At 38.4% G+C, this 20,434-nt stretch overlaps 1 protein-coding gene across 1 annotated transcript; it reads left to right on the plus strand.

Annotated features, from left to right (window-relative positions):
• The first annotated feature begins 273 nt into the window (after window positions 1-273).
• Window positions 274-18,872, plus strand: LOC139452133 (platelet glycoprotein Ib alpha chain-like). Its single transcript, XM_071233468.1, has 6 exons — window positions 274-345; window positions 11,653-11,749; window positions 12,476-12,644; window positions 14,621-14,742; window positions 15,256-15,387; window positions 18,040-18,872. The coding sequence occupies exons 2-6, from the start codon at window positions 11,686-11,688 to the stop codon at window positions 18,870-18,872; spliced, it is 1,320 nt and encodes a 439-aa protein (XP_071089569.1). The 5' UTR covers window positions 274-345; window positions 11,653-11,685.
• Window positions 18,873-20,434: the final 1,562 nt, after the last annotated feature.

The following is a 20,434-nucleotide window of genomic DNA, read 5'->3' on the forward strand; positions in this document are numbered from 1 at the left end:
ATGGTATTGGTGATGTTGCTGTATTGGCGATGTTGCTGATACACAAGTATCTGGTAAAGCTTTAGATATTACACGTTCAGTGTCAGCATCATTCATCTTTGTATCGACTTGTCAGCATAGACGGATTCATAATCATCCTTACCTACCAGAAAGTTTCGATCGATGTGACATGTTCATCGTCAGAATTTATCATCAACATGGGACTCCCTGCACACACAGGAGTAAGCAAACGATTGTAGGGAGTAGTTTTGACTCCAGTTTACAGCGACAGCACGATAGTTTTAGCTGGACGAGTGAGAGGCTAGAAGAGGTGACTACGAGCAAACGTTAAGGTAAAACGCTAAGGTAAGGCCATCATTATTTTCCGTAAAGCACATTGATTGACTTTTGTTCGAAGATATTTAAGAATTGACGTTCACTTTGTGTGAGTTTCTTGGAGTATGAACCTTCATAGAGGGAGGGCCAACTGTATGAACGTCGGAGCTTGCATAGTGAAAGTCAGTTCTTACAGTTTTTATATCACTATATTTACCTCGAAGAACTTAGATCTATACACAATTCTACTTACACGTACTGACAGTCATACATCAACCAGATCTAACGCGGGATATAATAGTTCATCAAAACGTGCTCAGAGGGAACAACTTTTGTAGTTCCCGTAAACAAATGGACTCAAATAATATCGTGATTTGGACGGAAAGGTCTATTAAGAACAGGGTCCCGGAGTTAGCAGCGGGTTCGTTATTCAAAGGCTGTATATCAAACAACTACAGTAATGTGGTCAAACACACTGAAACTCATTTAATATATGACAGCAGATTCGTCTTACATCGTCCAAAAGCTGTTTAGTTTTTCAGTACTTTTGAATAACGAAAAACTAAACCGCAGCATTTTAGTTTTCAGTTGATGTTCAAAGAATTGACAAATGTGAGGTAGTCTAATCTATGTTTAAGCAGTCTTTAGTTACTAAGTGCTGTCCAGCAACTGGAATCTGAACAGCACCATTCATCTTTTATCAATAACACTATTCAGTCGGATTCTTTCTGGCAGTTTATGGATGAATAATAACGAACTAAAAGGGGATAGAAGAAACTATTCAATTTAACAAATGTTATATTTGGGATAACACTTTCTTAGTAAAGTACAGATTCACTTGTATACTAATAAATAAGTACATAAATAAAAACAGCAGCAGATTTTTATTCCATTTATTTGTATATTTTCTGAGACATAAACTGAATAAAGAACCCGGTGCTGGTTTGTTTTCCTTACTCAAAAGTACTGAATAGCTTTTACAGTTGTTGAGATATAGACTATAGACTACGTTGGACATAAACTAAATAACGAACTCGGTGCTGGTTTGTTTTTCGTTTTTCAAAAGTACTGAATAACTAAACAGCTTTTGGACGATGTAACACGAACCTGCTGACATATATTAAATGAGTTTCAGTGTATTCGACCACTTTTTGTATTTGTTTGATATACAACCTTTGAATAACGAAGCCTGTGGTGGCTTGTTTTTCGTTATTCGAAATACGAATAACGAACCCACTGGAAATAAGGTATTGTTATATATACCAAGTCTGAATAACAAACCCGGTCCTGGCTTGTTTTTTGTTATTTAAAAAAACGAATAACGAACCTGCTCCTAACTTCAGGCCCCTATTAAGAACGACCTCAGTAAGCCAGTCACAATAACAGCGCGTCGGAATACATTTACATCAAGTCCAAGACGTCAAAATGGCCGACACGATAAACGAGACGGGAGAGATATCCGAAGTTTTCAATGTACCTGTTGCTGCTACAAGTGTCAGTCATTACTGATCAATTGGCCCATCACTGAAGAGTGATTGTAGAGATATGTCAAACAGATGCTAAGGAAATTCACAAATTGCTGTACACTGTCACTATACTCTCGAAACGGTTCGAGTCGATACTCGATTAATAAAATATTGAGCTTTACTTGTTCATTCCTATATTTATGTTTCGGAAGTAGATAAATCGACAAAACACTTTCTATACCAAATAGAAATATCTAGTCGATAAAAGCAGAGTCGATTTACGATTCCGACTATATCATGAACATGTGTTTGTGAATCACTATCAAATAGTAATAATATCGGGTGTTCGCGTAAAGGTGAGCGTAAAAAACATACAAAAAAGGCCAGGAAAGTCTTCACTGATGGAGTTTGAATTGTCTTCCTACATTTACCTCTCGACCATCCCCTCTCGCAAGATTTATTCAATTACATTTGTTCTTCTTTTCTGTTTCAGGACATATTTGTATGTTGTTTTATATTTCCTTTCTTCACCCTGGTTGATTCTAAATATGATATTTTACACGGCGTAGATGTGTACCTCAGTTTTCCCCATTATTTAGATTAGTCTTTTTGTATAGAAATATCCAATTTGTAGGTTAACCAACAGATACGTGTTCAGTTGATGACATTGGGTGGATATATTATTAAAACATATGAATAAGTTAAAAAACCCATTCGTGTCCACGAAGACCGCTCTTTAGCTTTGTGTTTATACAAAACGTATATATTGATCGGTAATTGATACATTGATCAATATGTACAGTGTGCCCTAGACAATAAGGAGTGCCTGATGTTGTTTACTGTCAATGATGAATACTAAATAAATATTATCTTTGTTTCTTAAATGCCGTCCGTTTACCTAAGCACCGTTCACCCTGACGTTAATATTATCATACTACTTCGGTTATGTACATGTACATGTATATCCTACGCGGTGTGTCCAGAATACGGAACATCAACCTCGTTCAGCGATCGCAAAACTTGTCTGTAGCTAATCACAAGGGATTAAGAAGTTAAACATAATTTTCCAAAACAAAGTAACATATATTGCAGGTTTGAAAATTGTCACGCGTGTTCAAAATGTGTTTCAACATGATTACTCCCAGAAAAAGCAGGTATTAAAAATATATGCTGTCGAGAATATTCAACATGCAATACAAAAACATAAACAAACCTAACCAATGCATTTATTGAACTGAGGTACATATATCTTTAAGGGGGAAGTCGGAAGTTCAGTGTAGAATTATGATGTAGAAAGCGTAATTCTTTAAGTTGTGAGAAAGTTGATGACACAGAAAACTATATTGAACGTTTAAGCTGCTCACTAAATACTTAGACCTGGTCCATATATGTATGGGAGACTAGTGCCACGTTTAAGCTGCTCACTAAATACTTAGACCTGGTCCATATATGTATGGGAAACTAGTGCCACGTTTAAGCTGCTCACTAAATACTTAGACCTGGTCCATATATGTATGGGAAACTAGTGCCACGTTTAAGCTGCTCACTAAATACTTAGACCTGGTCCATATATGTATGGGAAACTAGTGCCACGTTTAAGCTGCTCACTAAATACTTAGACCTGGTCCATATATGTATGGGAACTACATAGTGCCATATCACCGAGCTCATCTTGATATGTAGCCAACAGTTTAACATGTCTGCAATGTTTAGTTTGGCTGTTAATATAGCAATTGCTTCTGCTGTGAAAATAGAACACGTATCTGGTAATCTGGTTGAGAGAGTTCTGGATCCAATGACGGTGGCGCTGGCAACAGCATCACCATCCTTGGATACATCTGTAAATATAGATTTGTAAGTATCATATGTGCTTCGTTATTCATTATACTGCTGTTGATAAATTAGTTGATTTGTGTCGGATTTCCTGGGTTTAGTTAATGTCAGGTCCTCCTCTGGGTTTACAAACTGCCATGGTGGAGAAGAGTAAAACCGAGTAGGGGCTATATTTTCTAGATTGATTTGAGCAGGAGAAACATCAGATTGTGTTCTTATTCCAAGTTCCGGAATAAGAGATGACTTTTCATTGTACCGCTTTTTGTATAGGGGATTAAAACACAGTCATGTGCTGAATTGGATTTAGTAGAACGTTATTTACAGATATACTGCAAGGATAATTTGATGCGACGTTGTTGAAGGGATGGCTCATAAGCCTCCACATATAAACTGTGAATAGGTGAAGTTCGGAAAGCTCCAAGACAAAGCCTAAGGCTTGGTGATGAATGGTATCTAAAAATATTTAATTGCCTCTACAAGCCCCACCACCATAGATGATGTAGCCATAATCAAGTTTAGAATGGATAAGAGTTCTGTATATTTGGTGTGTGTGTGTGTGTGTGTGTGTTGGGGGGGGGTGTTCTTATCCCCTCCCAACTTAGAATTAGTAACAACTTTTTACAAATCTAGGGTCTTCAGACATTTATTCTTTAAGTATTTAATGTGGGGCAGAAAGGTCAAATGGTGATTAAATATTATGCCTAAAAAGGTGGATTCTTGTACAACTTTAATTGGAGTTTTATCTAATATTAGTTCTTGGTCTTTGTGAGGTATATATTCTCTACAAAAATGAATACAGTTTGTTTTAGAATTTGAGAACATTAATCCATTTTCTAGAGACCATTTATTAAGTTATTTATACATAGCAGAGGTGGCCTTTCAATAATATTCATGCTTTTGCCACGACAAGAAATGTTTAAATCATCCACAAACATCGATCCATTAAAACTTAATATTGTCTTAATACTAAACAACATGACAGACAATATACTGCCTTGTGGGACACCCTGGTCCTGATTATTATGAGGAGACAGGGTAGAACCCCCGCGGACTTGAAATTGCCTGTCAGTTAAAATTCGGATATGAATTTAGGCAAACGGCCTCGCAATCCCAAATCATGTAAATCATTTTTAAATAACACGTTTCCATGTAGTGTCATAATCTTCTTCGAGATCGAAAAAGATAGACACCTCATGTTGTTTATTTATTGTTGCATTATTAACAAATGATTCTAAGCGAGCCAAATGATCGATGATTCTTCTGTTTTTCCGAAAACCACATTATATGTTAGTAATTAGATTGTTTGTTTCTAAGTACCAAACTGGTCGATTAAATATCATGCGTTCCAAGGTTTTGCAAACGCAGCTTGTCAATGATATTGGTCGATAATGTGAAGGGTCTGTATGATCTTGTCCAGGTTTGGGTTTTGGGATAACTACAGCATCACGCCATGAAGGAGGATATTTCCCAGACGTCCAAATTTGATCACAATAGTCAATAGTGTTACTGACGATGATTCTGGTAAGTGTTTCAGGATAATGATTGTTATCAGCTCCTGTAGCAGTATCGTCAACTTGTTAAGGGGCTGTATTGAATACATGAATAGTACGTCGTGCTTCAGCATTTATAATTTTAAATTTATTCAAATTATATACCATAGGATGACGACGGAAATATACTGAACAATAAAAGTTCCTGTGACATTGAATAAGATTAAATGCAGTTATGTTTTTTACCAAATCTGAAACAATTTCGGTTTGCAACAGGTAAATGACTCCTGTAAGTGTTCAAATGGTTCAATTTGCCATACTGACTTCAGGAAATGCGTGATTTCATAAAAAAAACCATGAACATGCCAAAATGTCAATTAACAAGTCAATAGCGTGCGTTTCCATCTCTGGTTGCGATGCAAGCAACACATCTTCGTCTTATGGAATGGACCAGGCGTCGCACAAAGTCCTGTGGGGTAACTGTCCATATCTACTGGAGCATGTTTCGAAGTTCCTGGAGTGTCTGTGGAACACGTGGTTGACGTCGAAAGCGCCGATCCATCTCATCCCACATGTGCTCGATTGGTGAAAGATCAGGGGAGCGAGTCCACCAGGGGATGACATTCACGTTGTTTTGTTGAAGCGAATCCTGAACAAGTTGAGCAATATGAGGCCGGGTGTTGTCATGATGTAAGGTAATGCCTGGGTCATGACGACGCAAAAACGGTAGAACAACAGGGCCGATAATCTCGTCGCGGTAGCGCTGTCCATTGAGATTTCCCTCTATCACAATCAAACGGGTCCTCTGTCTTGCTGTAATCGCTTTATTTAAAAAAAATGTATTCCGCGAGAGAAGTTTCAGCGCTTGTGATCAACTGCGAGAGTTGGCTTCTTTCCCGGGAATACCTCTGCCTTCTGGCTTCAAACGACTGAAGTATTTATTTGTATTTAATCTAGGTTGACTTAAGAATTGAACGTCAGTTTGGATGGGTTCATTGGACGCTGGTTAAACTTTCATGTGAACCTCCTCGCAAGTTCGGAGGTTCACATGAAAGTTTAACCAGCGCTTTTAAATCCTACACACTTCACAGAGGTTCATTATCAATTAAAGGTTTTATATCGACTTTATATTCCTATGTATGTATGTATGTATGTATGTATGTATGTATGTATGTATGTATGTATGTATGTATGTATGTATGTATGTATGTATGTATGTATGTATGTATGTATGTATGTATGTATAGGTATATATATGAGATGTACAGTAAAGATTTATAGGTATGTATGTTGACTATAAATTATGGATGGTGTATATATATATATATATATATATATATATATATATATATATATATATATATATATATATATTTATATTTATATACTACTCAAAATTTGATAAGGATCACTAGGTGATATGTGTGTAAGTTACCACAAACATAACAAAAGACATGACTCTGACTCAGAAACGTGTTTAATCATGTTATGAATGAAAATTCATGAACGGCATGACCTTGTATCAATATGGAATGTTTGAAATCTGCAAACACCAAAAGGCATGTTAACCGCAAACAAGAGAAAGAATTACACAGTTATGAGGGATAGTCCATCATTACACTTAGTCGATGAAGTGTCAATATCGAGTATGACCTCCCCTTGCATCAATGACGGCCTGACAACGTCGAGATATGCTGTCAATAAGCACCCGGATGTTCCCAATGGGAAGGTTGTTCCACTCTTCCACGAGGGCATGTCCGAGCTCTGCCAAAGTCGTGGGTTGTGCTCTACGGCGTGAAAGGGCAACCTGCAGCATGTTCCAGACATGCTCAATCGGGCGAGCGCGCTGGCCAATCCATGCGGACAATTGTCTCCTGCTCAAGGTACTGCTCAACCACCCTGGCGCGATGAGGACGGGCGTTATCATCCATCAGGATGAACTCAGGGCCAACAGCACCAGCGTAGGGTCTGACGTACACATCGAGGATCTCATCCCGGTACCTCACCCCCGTCATTGTTCCTCTCTCCAGGACATGAAGATCTGTCCTTCCATCTCTGTTGATTCCACCCCAGACCATGATGGAACCACCACCATAACGGTCATGTTCACTGATGTTGGCATCATGGAAACGTTCACGTTGTCGTCGCCACACCCGCTGCCTCCTGTCTGTAAAGTCCAAACAATACCTGGACTCATCGGTGAACAGAACTGGAACCCAATCGTTCCGTGTCCAAGTGACATGATCTTCAGCCCATTCCAATCGCTCCCGCTGGTGTCGAACAGTCAGGGGGATTCGAACACATGCTCTTCTCGAGTAGAGACCTGCATTGTGAAGACGATTCCGTATCGTCTGAGTGGACACATTCACCCCCGAGGCGTTCAGGAGGTCGTTACGTAGGCTGGTTGCTGTCCAGAAGGGATGACGTCGTGCCTGAAGAGCCACAAAATGATCTTGGCGTTGGGTTGTCGACCTCTGACGACCACCCCCATGTCGGTGTGCTGCTGTACCAAAATTTTGCTGTCGGGACCAGGCCCTGCTTACAACGCTCTGGCTGACGTTTAGTGCATTGGCAACGTCACGTTGTGAATAGCCAGCATCAAGCATTCCAGTACATCTGCCCAGTTGTTCTGTCGTCAGGCGACGCCTTACACGTTGAGGGGGCATTGCGTAGATAAACGTAGTGTAAACACTCAATTGAGTTTAAAGTTTCAGAATGATTCAGCAACCGTTGCCTGATTGGAAATCGTGCAATGGTAGCAAAAGCATGAACTGTGATGTGAAACGCATTTCCCATGGCATGAAATGCACGTGCAAGTGTGTTGGAGACGTTTTTGATTTCACTTGAACACAATATTGCCAGTTATGCAGTTATTTTGTTTTTTTATTAAGAAAAATATCTACGATCCTTATCAAATTTTGAGTAGTAATATATATATATATACAAAAATGAGGTTAATGTTCACTCGGTGTACATGTAATATATAATAAAATAATAAAGTCCACGTTAGTCCATCATCTTCTTTATATCAGTTTCATACATAGTACTTTCGCTGTCTCAAGACACTGAAGAGCTGTCATGAGACAGCGAAAGTACTATGTATGAAACTGCTATAAAGAAGATGATGGACTAACGTGGACTTTATTATTTTATTATATATATATATATATATATATATATATATATATATATATATATATATATATATATATATATATATATATATATGTGTGAATACAGATATATTGAATATAATACCAGAACCTGTGGCTTCTGTTATAGAAGGAGAACGATTTAAGTAATGATAAGATTAAGGCCTAATGTAATAGTAATGTATAGCTTAGTAAAGCATAGCGGGATATAGTAATATGAACAGTTAGGCTGTAATTAAGTATTAAGAAACCCGACAGACAATTTTGTCGTTCAATTCGTAATCTATAGGTCGTCTGTTCGTAAGCATTGTTTTCACACAACAGCCGATATTCCGACTTATTTTGCTCTATTCGCCATATTCCACGAGAGACATTTCTGCTCCAGTGAACTACTGCGGAAGTCGGTTTATCGGCTGTCCTGTTTTGATGTATGTTCTCATCGAACGTAACGTAACGTAATTATGTATGAACATCATGTTTTTTGGAAAACATAATCGTGTATTCCAATATGACGTACTTAGGGATAATTGCAATCAGGTTACTTATTTCTGAATTGGCTGTTATTAAGTTACATTAAATATCTTGTTGGTAACTAGTCTATGCACTGGATAGAGAGAGAGATTGTTTAATTCTTTATCCCATTCATTTGTACATGTATACATACCCATACCCATACATTTACAAACATTTTCACGCGCACACACACAACACACACACACACACACACACACACACACACACACACACACACACACACACACACACACTTACTACAATCCACAAAGAGCAATATATAATGCGCCTCTTTACTCTTTATTCAATATTTATATAATTCATTTATGGACACCAAAAATTGAAATCATATGACAAATTTGATTTTATTATATCATGAAATGTCTACTGTTATATGTATATACTCTTTATTACATATCTATGTTTCCTCTAATACACGCTGGGTCTCTAATACCAGACAGGTCTCTAATACACGCCGAGTCAAGGGCTCTCGCGAAATTAATAGACGGCGTAGCGTCAATTAGAGGAAATACGGTAGTTTGATATCGGATATTTGGGACATTCTAGGCCGCAACCCTGACTGCTTCAATGATGACATTAAAAGATTTAACGTACATGCATTTTGCATACAAATGAAATGTTTATGAAACTGTTAGTGAAATGTTCTATGGTGACCAGAATCGGAACAATTTAAGCTATTTCCTCATTGAAACCACTGACAGTGAAAGTAAAATATAACATTATAAAAATTGTTTGAAAAAACTTTATTCATGACAACATGTTGTTTACAAACCTTTATCTGATCGATATTCGTTGACATCTCCGTCAACCACCACCGTTAGAATTTGGCAGGAGGGGATTTGAAAGTCCATCAGAAAACACTCCCCTTCGAAAGTCCAGGAAAAGAGTGTCCCAACTGAAGTGACAGCTTTTCAAACTTGATGAAATTCATTTCAGAACACGCACAACTAAGAAAATCATACACGATCCACTGTTTCTGGGACACAATGTCTAAGTTCTCTAATCATAAGGATGTACCAGCAGGCCCTACGAATCCCAGATTATCTACCTGTTAATGTTGAACAACATCATAGATCGGGGTTGTCATCTTGCTTCATTCTATAACTCGTTATGGAGAATGTAACCACAGATTGTCAGCCATTGATAAGTGTGAGGTGTGAGTAACCGTGATGTAGGTCAAGTTCTGCCACATCCAAGTTCGAGGTGGAGAGGCATGTATTTTGATTTTATGATTGTTTACTGGGGGTAATTGCAAACTAACTAATAACACTTACACATGTTAAATGTATACTGGAATGTTAATTCATAAAGTTTGATGTAGAAATATATTCGTTTAGCATTTTAAAACCTCTTTGTATTACCTGTCACCCCTACAATAGAAATGATGGCATGATCGATTTCCAAGAAATGACCTCTCTCTCAAAATTACGAGAAATGACAATCAGTCCACAGTGTACAACAGTGTACAACAGTTTGGTAGAAATTAAACATCTCTCTTTGGACTAAGTTTGGAGTGTTATTTGTCACCTTCTTTTGAAAAAAGTATGTGTTTTGAACACTTATTATGAACTACTTGCGACTACGGTGTTTTTAATCTTGAACTTTAGTAATAATTGTTACATATATAACTATCTGTGACCACTTTTCGGAATGTTCTAAGATTGCGGACCTGTGCACCAGTGTTATTACGCGTTGCGCGAGGTTACAAATTATAATAAAGAGGTATCTATTCTACAGTGGGACTACATTAAATTTCAAAACACAGTAGGTTTATCTCCTAAATCAATAATGTCTTATTTTCCTTATACTGGTTATCTGTATTATCTGCATTTTCTATTTAAAAGGCAAAATTATGTTTAGCCGAATTTTTTAAATAAAGTACTTTTCTCAAAACCATACCATCACAAGGGATCAATATTTCAAAGCATCATCTATTAAGGATCTTTTTACTAGCATCAACTCTCGTTTAATTATAGATTTTTTTAAAACATATTGAATTGTTTTCAAAATTTTGATTAATAATATTGTATAAAAACTATGTTTTAAACTTGGTAAAATAAATTAACAACTGTGATTGTAAGTGGCTGTATCCTCGAAGGGGGTTAAAGTACAGTAAAATTATTATCCCCCAGAGAGGAAACATAAGTTCCATTTCTTTCAAAGTAAATTTATAGCTATCACATTTTTAATCGTAGTATATGTGTTCGTTTTAATTGGTGGTTAATATTGACTACAATCGCCAGCGACTGAAGGGATGGTGTCAATCCTGCTGGGGAGCCGTGCAGGTAGCTAAAGCATCGTAAGTCCCCTCGGTCCCTAGTGTGGTGGCCTAACTTTGGTTGCTGGCGATCTATAACCCGTTTTTATATTGTGTTGTTGAATTGTACCTTATTCTTTTATATACTCTCAAACTAGTTTTAACTAAAATCTGTGATACTCTTGTTATTGTACTGTCCTTGTCCTTTAGTTCAGTTTTGTGTTTCATGAATATATAACTTGATTTAGTCACGATATTGCTGAAATATTGCCGATGTGACTTAAAATTTAACTCACTCACTCACTCACTCAAAACCATCCCAAGAATGATCTGTCCTTAAGGGCTACCAAATGCTTTGCTTCCTCTGAGGAATACATGCTGTAGGTGACCGTTTTACAAATAGCATACATACGCAAAAACAAACAACATTCGAACCTTATGTAAAATAAGGGTTGAGGGAGATAATAATCCTGCAAAGCACAGCTTTAGGTAAAAACATCTGTTAAAAAAATCCAGATATGGTAATATCTATCATATAATCAAATTACCATTTATGAAATATGACATATCAGTGGCATTATTAAATTTTGTTAATTATATTTCAGTAGAGTATTGACATCAGTTTTCATTCGCGGAATATGGAACTGTACATGTACGTGATGCTGGTCCTACTTTGGCCTCTCTGCACACACCAAGAAGGAGGTAAGACACCAAGTTCATAAACCAAAAAAATGATGTACCCTTTTCTTGCAGACAGTGTGTATTTAAATATTGAGAAGTCAGATTAATTTATTATTAAGCTGTGACCTTACCAAGACTGTAAAAGTTTGGGCGCCTTTGGGGATAAGTGTCAGTCTGCCACCTCAAAACCAAATGCTTTGGATGAAGGGCTCTTGTCAGCCTTGGCTGGTTGCTCTGGGAAATCTGGAGTCAGAGTCCCCAAGGCAGTATGCTGTTAAAACAGATGGATGGCTTCTCAAGCTGTGCACACACCACTACCTGTGCAGCACCTTCTTCAAGACTAAGCCTCGGCACAAGGTGTTCTGAAGACACCTTTGGCAAGAAACATGATTGCCTCAATGCCCACTCCTGCGTGCTCATCCCTGTCACTGAGGAAAGGGCGTAGCACGAATAGAAATCCAACACTGAGTTCTGCAATTCGCAAAATGAGCGGTGACAAAGGCAAGCAGATGGCGCTATGGGTTGCGCACTTCTCAGCGTCCCGACTTATGGTTTGCATGTACTTGTTGTGATCATTTTGATCCCGGAAACTTGCCAATGACACTATAACACATTAAACCTCTTCATTTTGCACCACTTGGTCTGCTAATGTTGCTTTTATGGCCAAAAATAAGAGTATATAATAACACAAAGATTACAAATGTGCACGAGAATGTCACGAAGATAACACGTTTCTGTTTTACGCAGGCTGTCCGCCTGAATTTCTACCGTTGCTTGGCCACTGTTACAAGATGTTGGCGGGTGCCTTCACTGGAGTTGATGCTGTAAGCCAGTGCCAGAGTCTTGGTGCACAGATCACTTCATCCAAAACTGAGGCTGAAAACGCCCTCTTGCTTGATCTTAGATCCAACGCATCGTAAGGCTTTTCTTAATTCTAGATTTTTTAATAATTGTGTTCAATAATCTCTTCATTTATATGTATTTGTTTATAAACACGTACTTGTACATGTATCAATGATCCAATGTATCGGATAAAATGGTGTCTTTTCAATAGGCCTACAATCTGTTTGCCTTCAGTACAAACGGTTGCAGATTGACCCACTTAATGATACAACAGTCCAATATAGATACAATGAAGTCGGTGCTGTGTATGTTATTACAATTGACAAAAGTGATATATTTACGTATAATTTTGCATAGTAATCATGGTTAAATAAATTAGTTTCCTATACATATATTTTAGACATTTGACGGTTATGCGGATTACAGGAATAAAAGAGTTATTATGTTTAAGAGACGATTTGACTTTGACTCCACAAGAACGTTGTCAACTATCTGACTCATTGGTTATATCTTCTATGCACAATAAAATAAAGTAGTGAAACACTGGGAGCTGTATGATGAAAAGTGTAGAGATGCTCCTCAAAATACAAATGGTAACTTGCTGTTTTTAATGGAGAGATTTTCTGATGTTGACCGATTTGAAAGGGATAGGTTAGAAATGTCACAAATCACAAAAATGCGTCTACGGATATAATAGATTTTATACCTTGACATCTTGGACTGATAGTGTGATTAGGATAATTAAAAGCAATCCTGTTTGCCAGGCACAAATATAAATCCACAGAAGATTGAAACGTGCCCACAAACGCACCCACCCTATGTCAACTCAATACAACAGTGTACGAGGAAGTAGCGTTTATTGGTTACCTCACTTCAATATTGGCCATAAAATGTAGGGCCAAAATTGTCACAGTAGTCTCTGTGAAGCACCAATGCCAGAAACACGACACGTCAGTGACCTAGATTAGGGAATGGCAGTAGGATGGCTCAAGGATGGCTCAAGGATGGTTCAAGGATGGCTTATCCATTAAAGAAGGCCTCTGCAGAAGTACCTCCAGCAGGCTGTAAGATTGACCTCGTGCAGGTAGGCTTCTTGTAACATCTAGAGCAGATGATCGTTATGTTATCCTAAAGGCCTTGCGAGAGTGTTAATGTGGCAATGATGAGTCCTTCTGCTGTCTGCTGTTTAATGATGGTCGTGAGACGCCCTGGTGAAAGGTATCAAAATGCCACTGTGAGTGAGAGAGAGAGGTTTGGTGGTGGATCCCTTATGATCAGGAGATGAATTAGTCATCAGACTCCCCTCTGCCATTTTAAAGGCAATCTAACAGTGTAGGTAAGCTTCAGGCATTAAAATATCTGCTTCTTGCGTTACCAGCTCTAAACGTCATTGCACCAGTAGACAATGCATGACGTCCCAAAGCTAGAGTATTTGCTGCCTTTCTGCTATGTATAGGCATCCAACGCCCGATCTTGTACCTACTGAACGTACATGGGACTATCCTCATCCAGAAATGCTGTTCCACTTTCTCTGCAGAAACTCTACAGGCATTAGAGGGCTCAATGCTACCTCATTGCAACCTCATTGTAGGCAATGCATTCAGCAAAGAGGTGTTCATACAGATTATTAACACTAGTCGATGACCCTTATGTGTCCATTGCAAACATCCATGCTCTTGTCACATTTATTCCCTAATTTTCCTTGTATGCAAATTTGTGTTCTAAATAAATAGCTATTTCGTTTTCAGTTTTATCTCATGTAAACCCATAGATCTACTATTTTTGAGCAGTATATATCCAACTGGATCCTAGTCTGTACTTTGCCTGTACTTCCCCCTCCATAATTGTTATCTCCTTGTAATAATTCATGCTAAGCCATAATCATGCTAAGCCAAGTAAGCAGGAAAAGACCTATCTCTGTAACCAATCAGTACAAAATCAAACACAAAGCCTCCCTTGGGTCTTCACGTAGGATTTTATTAACAATGGCTTATATTACACTGTTTTATGACATTTGTCTAAATATTGAATTTTCGTTTACAATGCCAGGAGAGGTGGAGAAAGGTTGTGGCTCGGCCTGAATGACTCCGCTGTGGGAAATGAATGGCGCTGGATGGATGACAACTCCTTGGTGGATACCTATCCCACTTCGCATCACTGGAGAAGCATTAGTAAATATACATCAACGTCAGGGAATGCTATCGATCTGCCTCAAGTGATATGAACTGGTTGTTTCCAGAGTTCCTAAGCTTCCTACATACTATTTTGGTTATCGCCAGTGCTTTAATATAGGCCTATTTTATTTAAATATGCACAATATGTATAAATATGTATATACAGAAAGTCCCACTCAGTCTTTTTGATCATGACACGACGAACATTTTTTTATGGAAACAAGGATAAACAATACAGGAGCGGGTAAACATTGATTAAAGTTGTAACAAACGACCCTAAATATGTAACACATTTACTGACAACAATTTATTATTTTTCTTTAAAACCAAAATAATACAGACTATTCGCGTCAATTAATATCTTGAATACAAATCTCCCAAAATTTCTATTTACAGCTACACAAACCAGTCCCATTCAAATTCGTCCTCCAGCTCCTAGTGTCAGATTAAGCTGAAGTTCCCCTGGTTAACAACCTTGAATAAGAAAATAACCAAGATTCCTATTTTCAGGTAAATCAGAAATTCCGCCGGTCAACAACCTTCAGTGTGCATGGATAACAGGAGATAACAGGCAGCGCTTGTGGAGTCACACCAAGTGCAGTAATCATCCAGCCATTACAGTTTGCAAGACATATCTTGCTGGTGAGTCGTTTGAAGCATTATTCAGCGTAGCTCAGGCTATTTGGCAGTCCTCCCAAGCGTGAATCGAATCCCACAAACAATACTCTGTCTACAAGGTTAAGTTATTTGATGTATATCATCCTAGCATTAATAATAACTGATTTGTTTATTACACATGACAATGACTCAGTTCCACACAATCAAAATTTCACAAATTAAACTCCTCTTTGTATGTGTACTCACTCCCCTCCTCTCCTCAAGCAGACATGTTGTTTGCTTTCTATTTTCTGCCCCAGTGCGTAAATATTGTTTTAAGCCGCATCAGCAGTATTCCAGCTATTCGCTATTGATTGAACTGTATTCTATTGTATTCCTTACTACGTCAGTAAATCGAAAGAAGGGTCCTATTAAGGTAGTATTGCAGCCATGAAATAGTGATGTTATGGTCAATAACCACAGGCTACGGGTTGTGAGTAAGATATCGGTTTATTCCGTAGTTGTGGAAGAAGACACATTGTAATAACAAAATATACACAATATATATAACATAACACCTGGATAACATGTAATCAAAAGGAACAAAGAACATAAATGTGCCTCTCTATAATGTCAGATAGGTATTACAACATTACACAGGTGACTTTACATGATAATATGTTTACAACAAAATATCTGTTTACATAAAGACAATTCTAATAGTGAGTTGGGTTTAACGCCGCTTTTAACAGCGTGTCATCTTAATGTGGGAGGAAAGCCTGAAGTTATGCAGGTGAAACCCACGAGCACGGGTATGGTGCTGACAAACCTAAAAGCATAATCGGGGCGAACCGGGACTCGAACCACAATCATAGGTTTGCGTCATAGGTTTTGGACGCAACTATGCACAGCGGTTCCATTGTCTATGTTGGAGCCTGCAAAAGCAACAGCAATGTTGCTCACTATACACCACCAAGGCCTTAGACTCTGTTTTGGAAATTTTAGAACCTCTCCTCGGACAGTTTGTATGTGAAAAATTGATGACCCTTCCCTCGAACAACGCCGCATTAAACTGAAATACATCACTAGATTGCATTCCAATCAGTCAAATCCAGCATGCAAATGTGTTGTCAACCTTCTGTATGAAAACTTGTTTCAAAATTTGCCAAGCCTGGTAAAAAGCTGTCTTAACAGCTTTGACTTATAATAAACAACAAAATGAATGTAAAATGTCATCATCTGACATGTGTCAAATCACCCTTTTCTCCTAGACATTTTAGAACTTTACAATGATCTTTATAATGGCCAATGTGACATTGTCTTTTGTCGGTTGCCAGGGCCTGAAGGCATAACATGTAACTCAAACAGTTATATCCACTCCTTATCCCGTGGGGGGCACGGGTGGCCCAGTCGTCTAAGGCGCCGCGATTCGCTGTGGAGAGTTGCGTCCCTTGGGCACGCCAGAAACCTATGATTGTAGGTTTTTGCTTTCTCTTAGTGGGGGCACGGTGGCCCAGTCGTCTAAGTGTTGCGTCCCTTGGGCATGCCAGAAACCTATGATTGTGGGTTCGAATCCCGGTTTGCCCCGATTATGTTTCTAGGTTTGTCAACACCATACCAGTGCTCGTGGGTTTCACCGAAATGGTAAACGTGTGATACCTGCATCACTTCCGGCTTTCCTCCCACACTAAGCTGACACGCCGCGATATAACTGGAATACTGTTAAAAGCGGCGTTAAACCCAACTCACTCACTCACTCACTCCTTACCCCGTGCAGCAATTTGAAACCAACCTTCAGGAGTTATACTCGGGATCTCATGCAAAAAATGTGGGACGCCTAGGTTGGAATCAATAAACTTCATATATTCAAACAAACCATCGGCCATAACTACGTACGTGGGTTGTCAGTCAAGACATGAAAAGGTCGTTTGGGACGATGTCGAATTGGCCACAGCGGGTTTACCTATGAATATCTGCTTATAATTAAGACAGATGAGGACGAACCTCCTACGTGTATCCCTTGTGATGACAGGCTCACCGTAAAAAAATATTGGACTTTGCAATTGAAATTGATTCACTTTATCAAACAGTCGAAATCTGAAAGATTACTTTTTCCGTGTAAAGGGCATCTCAACTGAAGTTACTTGAAAGAAATTGGTCTGTATCATAAATTTTAAATATGTATGTGAATAACTAATGGCTTGTTTGTAAATTTGGTGTGATGCTTTTATCAACAAAGATTATAGAAGGCTATGCCCAGGAGGATAAAGTACTGAAAAATTATTGTCCCCCTGTGTGATACGTATTTCCTAATCAATGTAACTATCATCAACCATTGTTTCAAACCAACTCATCGCTAAGTACTTCATAATATTGGCTAGTGTTGTGCACAACCAACGTAGCTAAAGTGATGACATAAATCCTGCTGGACTACTGTGCAGGAGACCGAGGCACCGTAAGTCCATGATCTCCAGAGGGGTGGCCTAGCTTTGGTACTGGTGGCTTATGGCCCGTGTATTATATAGTTATGAACTTTATTAAACCCAACTATGTTTGACAAACTTGAGCTTCAACTTCAAATATGAGCTAACGTGTTCTCATCACTATATGGCCGAAATAATGCCGAAGCGACGTTAAATTTTGAAATAATTGATATGATGTCACTAATTATTACTTCATCGGCTCTTTTGTACACAGCAAATACTGATTCAGTGATCGACAAGACAACTTCTATGAAGAATGAACTTTCAACGGTACAGGACATGCTGACGATGGGTTTGTCAATGCCAACAAGTACAGTCAACTATGAGTCTGCATCGTCTTCCAAACTAGAGGGAATATTGTCAAGTCATATAAGCAGTACACCAACGCAGTTGTTCATGTTCACGGCTACAACAACATTACAGTCTCCATTATTTGCAGAAGAGGATGATGTGTCAAGTGACAAACTAATTACGTTCATGTCATTGGCAACACCATCTCAAACAATAACCAATAACCCAGTGACCACGCCATCTCAACCCTTAGCAACAACATCAACTGTATCCACGGTGCCTGTTCCATCCTCTGCTCTAGATCTGGCTGCTGATGTGTCAACGTCAACTGAGCCAATACTGATACGGACAGAAACACCCCAGCTGTCTACGCTTTCTCATCCAACTAGGCATACGCAAGTGTCCATTCAAACGCTGAGTCAAATATCTATGGATTCACACACGCAAACACAAATAAAAACGACTCATACCCAAGCTTCCGTTACTATAATAACATCTACATCTATAGCATCTCAGAATTGTCTTTGCCATTGCAAGTCTATACTGCTGCCAGAGGTATTGGTAAGCTTGCAGGAGAAGTATTCGGCATTGGTTCTGGAAACGTCTGCATTGTCTTCGTATGTGAGAAAGAAAATGAGTATTCCCGACTATCGAGTTTCATCAAACTGTATCGGGGTGAGTGGACTTCTTGTCTGTTTTGTGCCACTTTTGATTGTATTTTTCGCAGATCTAATGACGTGTTTAAAAGGAAGATAAGACGACAAACCACAACGATAAATGGCGACTATGCTTGTCGTAAGAGGCGACTAATGGGATCTGGTGGTCAGGCTCGCTGACTTGGTTGATGCATGTCATCGATCCCAATGGCATGGGTCGATGCTCATGCTATCAATCACTTAAATGTGTGGACCAGACTCGATTATTTACGGACCGCCGTCATCTAGCTGAATTACGCTGAGCTCGGTGTTAAACAACAAACCAACAGACCACAATGAAGGCCGCGTCTTCTTATACCAGCGGTATCATATTTAGCTTTTTTGAAAACTAACGTTATATTGTTTGTGTAATGAAATATACAGCTATGACAATATACTGCAAAACACTTCTCAACAAAGACCAGACTAGCTTGATGCAATCGTAACAAGTATTGTTGTTGACAAAAGAAGTGTTAAAGTAACTACATCTTCCCAAAATCATAAGAAGTCTCTGCTAAAAGCAGAGGCTATTACACAATTCCCAATATATAACAATCTTGTGTTTAAGAATCACTAATAAATAGTAACAAAATCAGGAAGGGTATTCGCGTATCAAGCCCCATCGGTGGCTACCGTAGCAAACACAGACAAAGACGAGACAAGTGTTTATTTGTAAACGTCCTCCACCTGTATAAGTTAAAAGTTGTTGAATGCTTTACTAAAGGCTTGAATGTTGTCACCCTTGTCACATATTTTTTGAGCAGAGATTTCGACAAAAGATCATGGTCGTGTATACATGAACAGTATGAAATGTAGACACCATAGACTGCACCAGCTGAAATATTGATCAGCATAGATGGAAAGTTGATTATTGGAAAGTGGAAGTCCTGTGGATAGTTTTTTTGCCACTCTGATTTATGAATAAATCTGAATTTGTAGCAGGCGAGGCACTTTCATTGGTCTCTTTTACTTCTAACTCTGTTTGGTAAATCAGAAATTGTATATTTGGCCCATTTTGAATGATGTCAGATCAAACATGTTTTGACATAATTGAACTTGGTTCTTTTCTGAGACTGCAGATTAAAAAACAATCATTTGAGTTTTTGAGAATCCACAATATATCAATTACAATTGTATCGAAAACTTTCTGTCACATTATAGAAAGCCCTCCTTTAATGTATTAAAGATTATTGTTAATCTCTGAGGTAATAGAGACTGATTATTCTTCGTTGTTGTTGTTGTTGTTGACGTTTTATGAATTCATGCTTTGACTGTGATGCTGCATTGACACATATGTACATTTATCCGGGCTTATCAAATGTGTAAAAATGTATATGATTTCAACATTGTATATGAATACCAGCAATATCAAAGCTGTACACATTCATCAGCATACCCGTGAAGATCCGGGGTAGAATAGGTCTTCAGCAACCCAAGCTTTTCGTAAAAGGCGACTATGCGTGGGTCGATGCTCATAATGTCAATCACTGGATTGTCTAGTCCAGATTTGATTATTTACAGACCTCCGTCGTATAGCTGGAATATTGCTGAGTGCGGCGTTAAACAACAAACATTCTTCAGCGTATTGTTGGTACGTAGCTTGATGTGTTTACATTAGTTGAT

This window comes from Haliotis cracherodii, unplaced genomic scaffold, assembly GCF_022045235.1.
Source record: "Haliotis cracherodii isolate W230 unplaced genomic scaffold, xgHalCrac1.p SCAF_9, whole genome shotgun sequence".
NCBI classification, from domain to species: Eukaryota; Metazoa; Mollusca; class Gastropoda; order Lepetellida; family Haliotidae; genus Haliotis; species Haliotis cracherodii.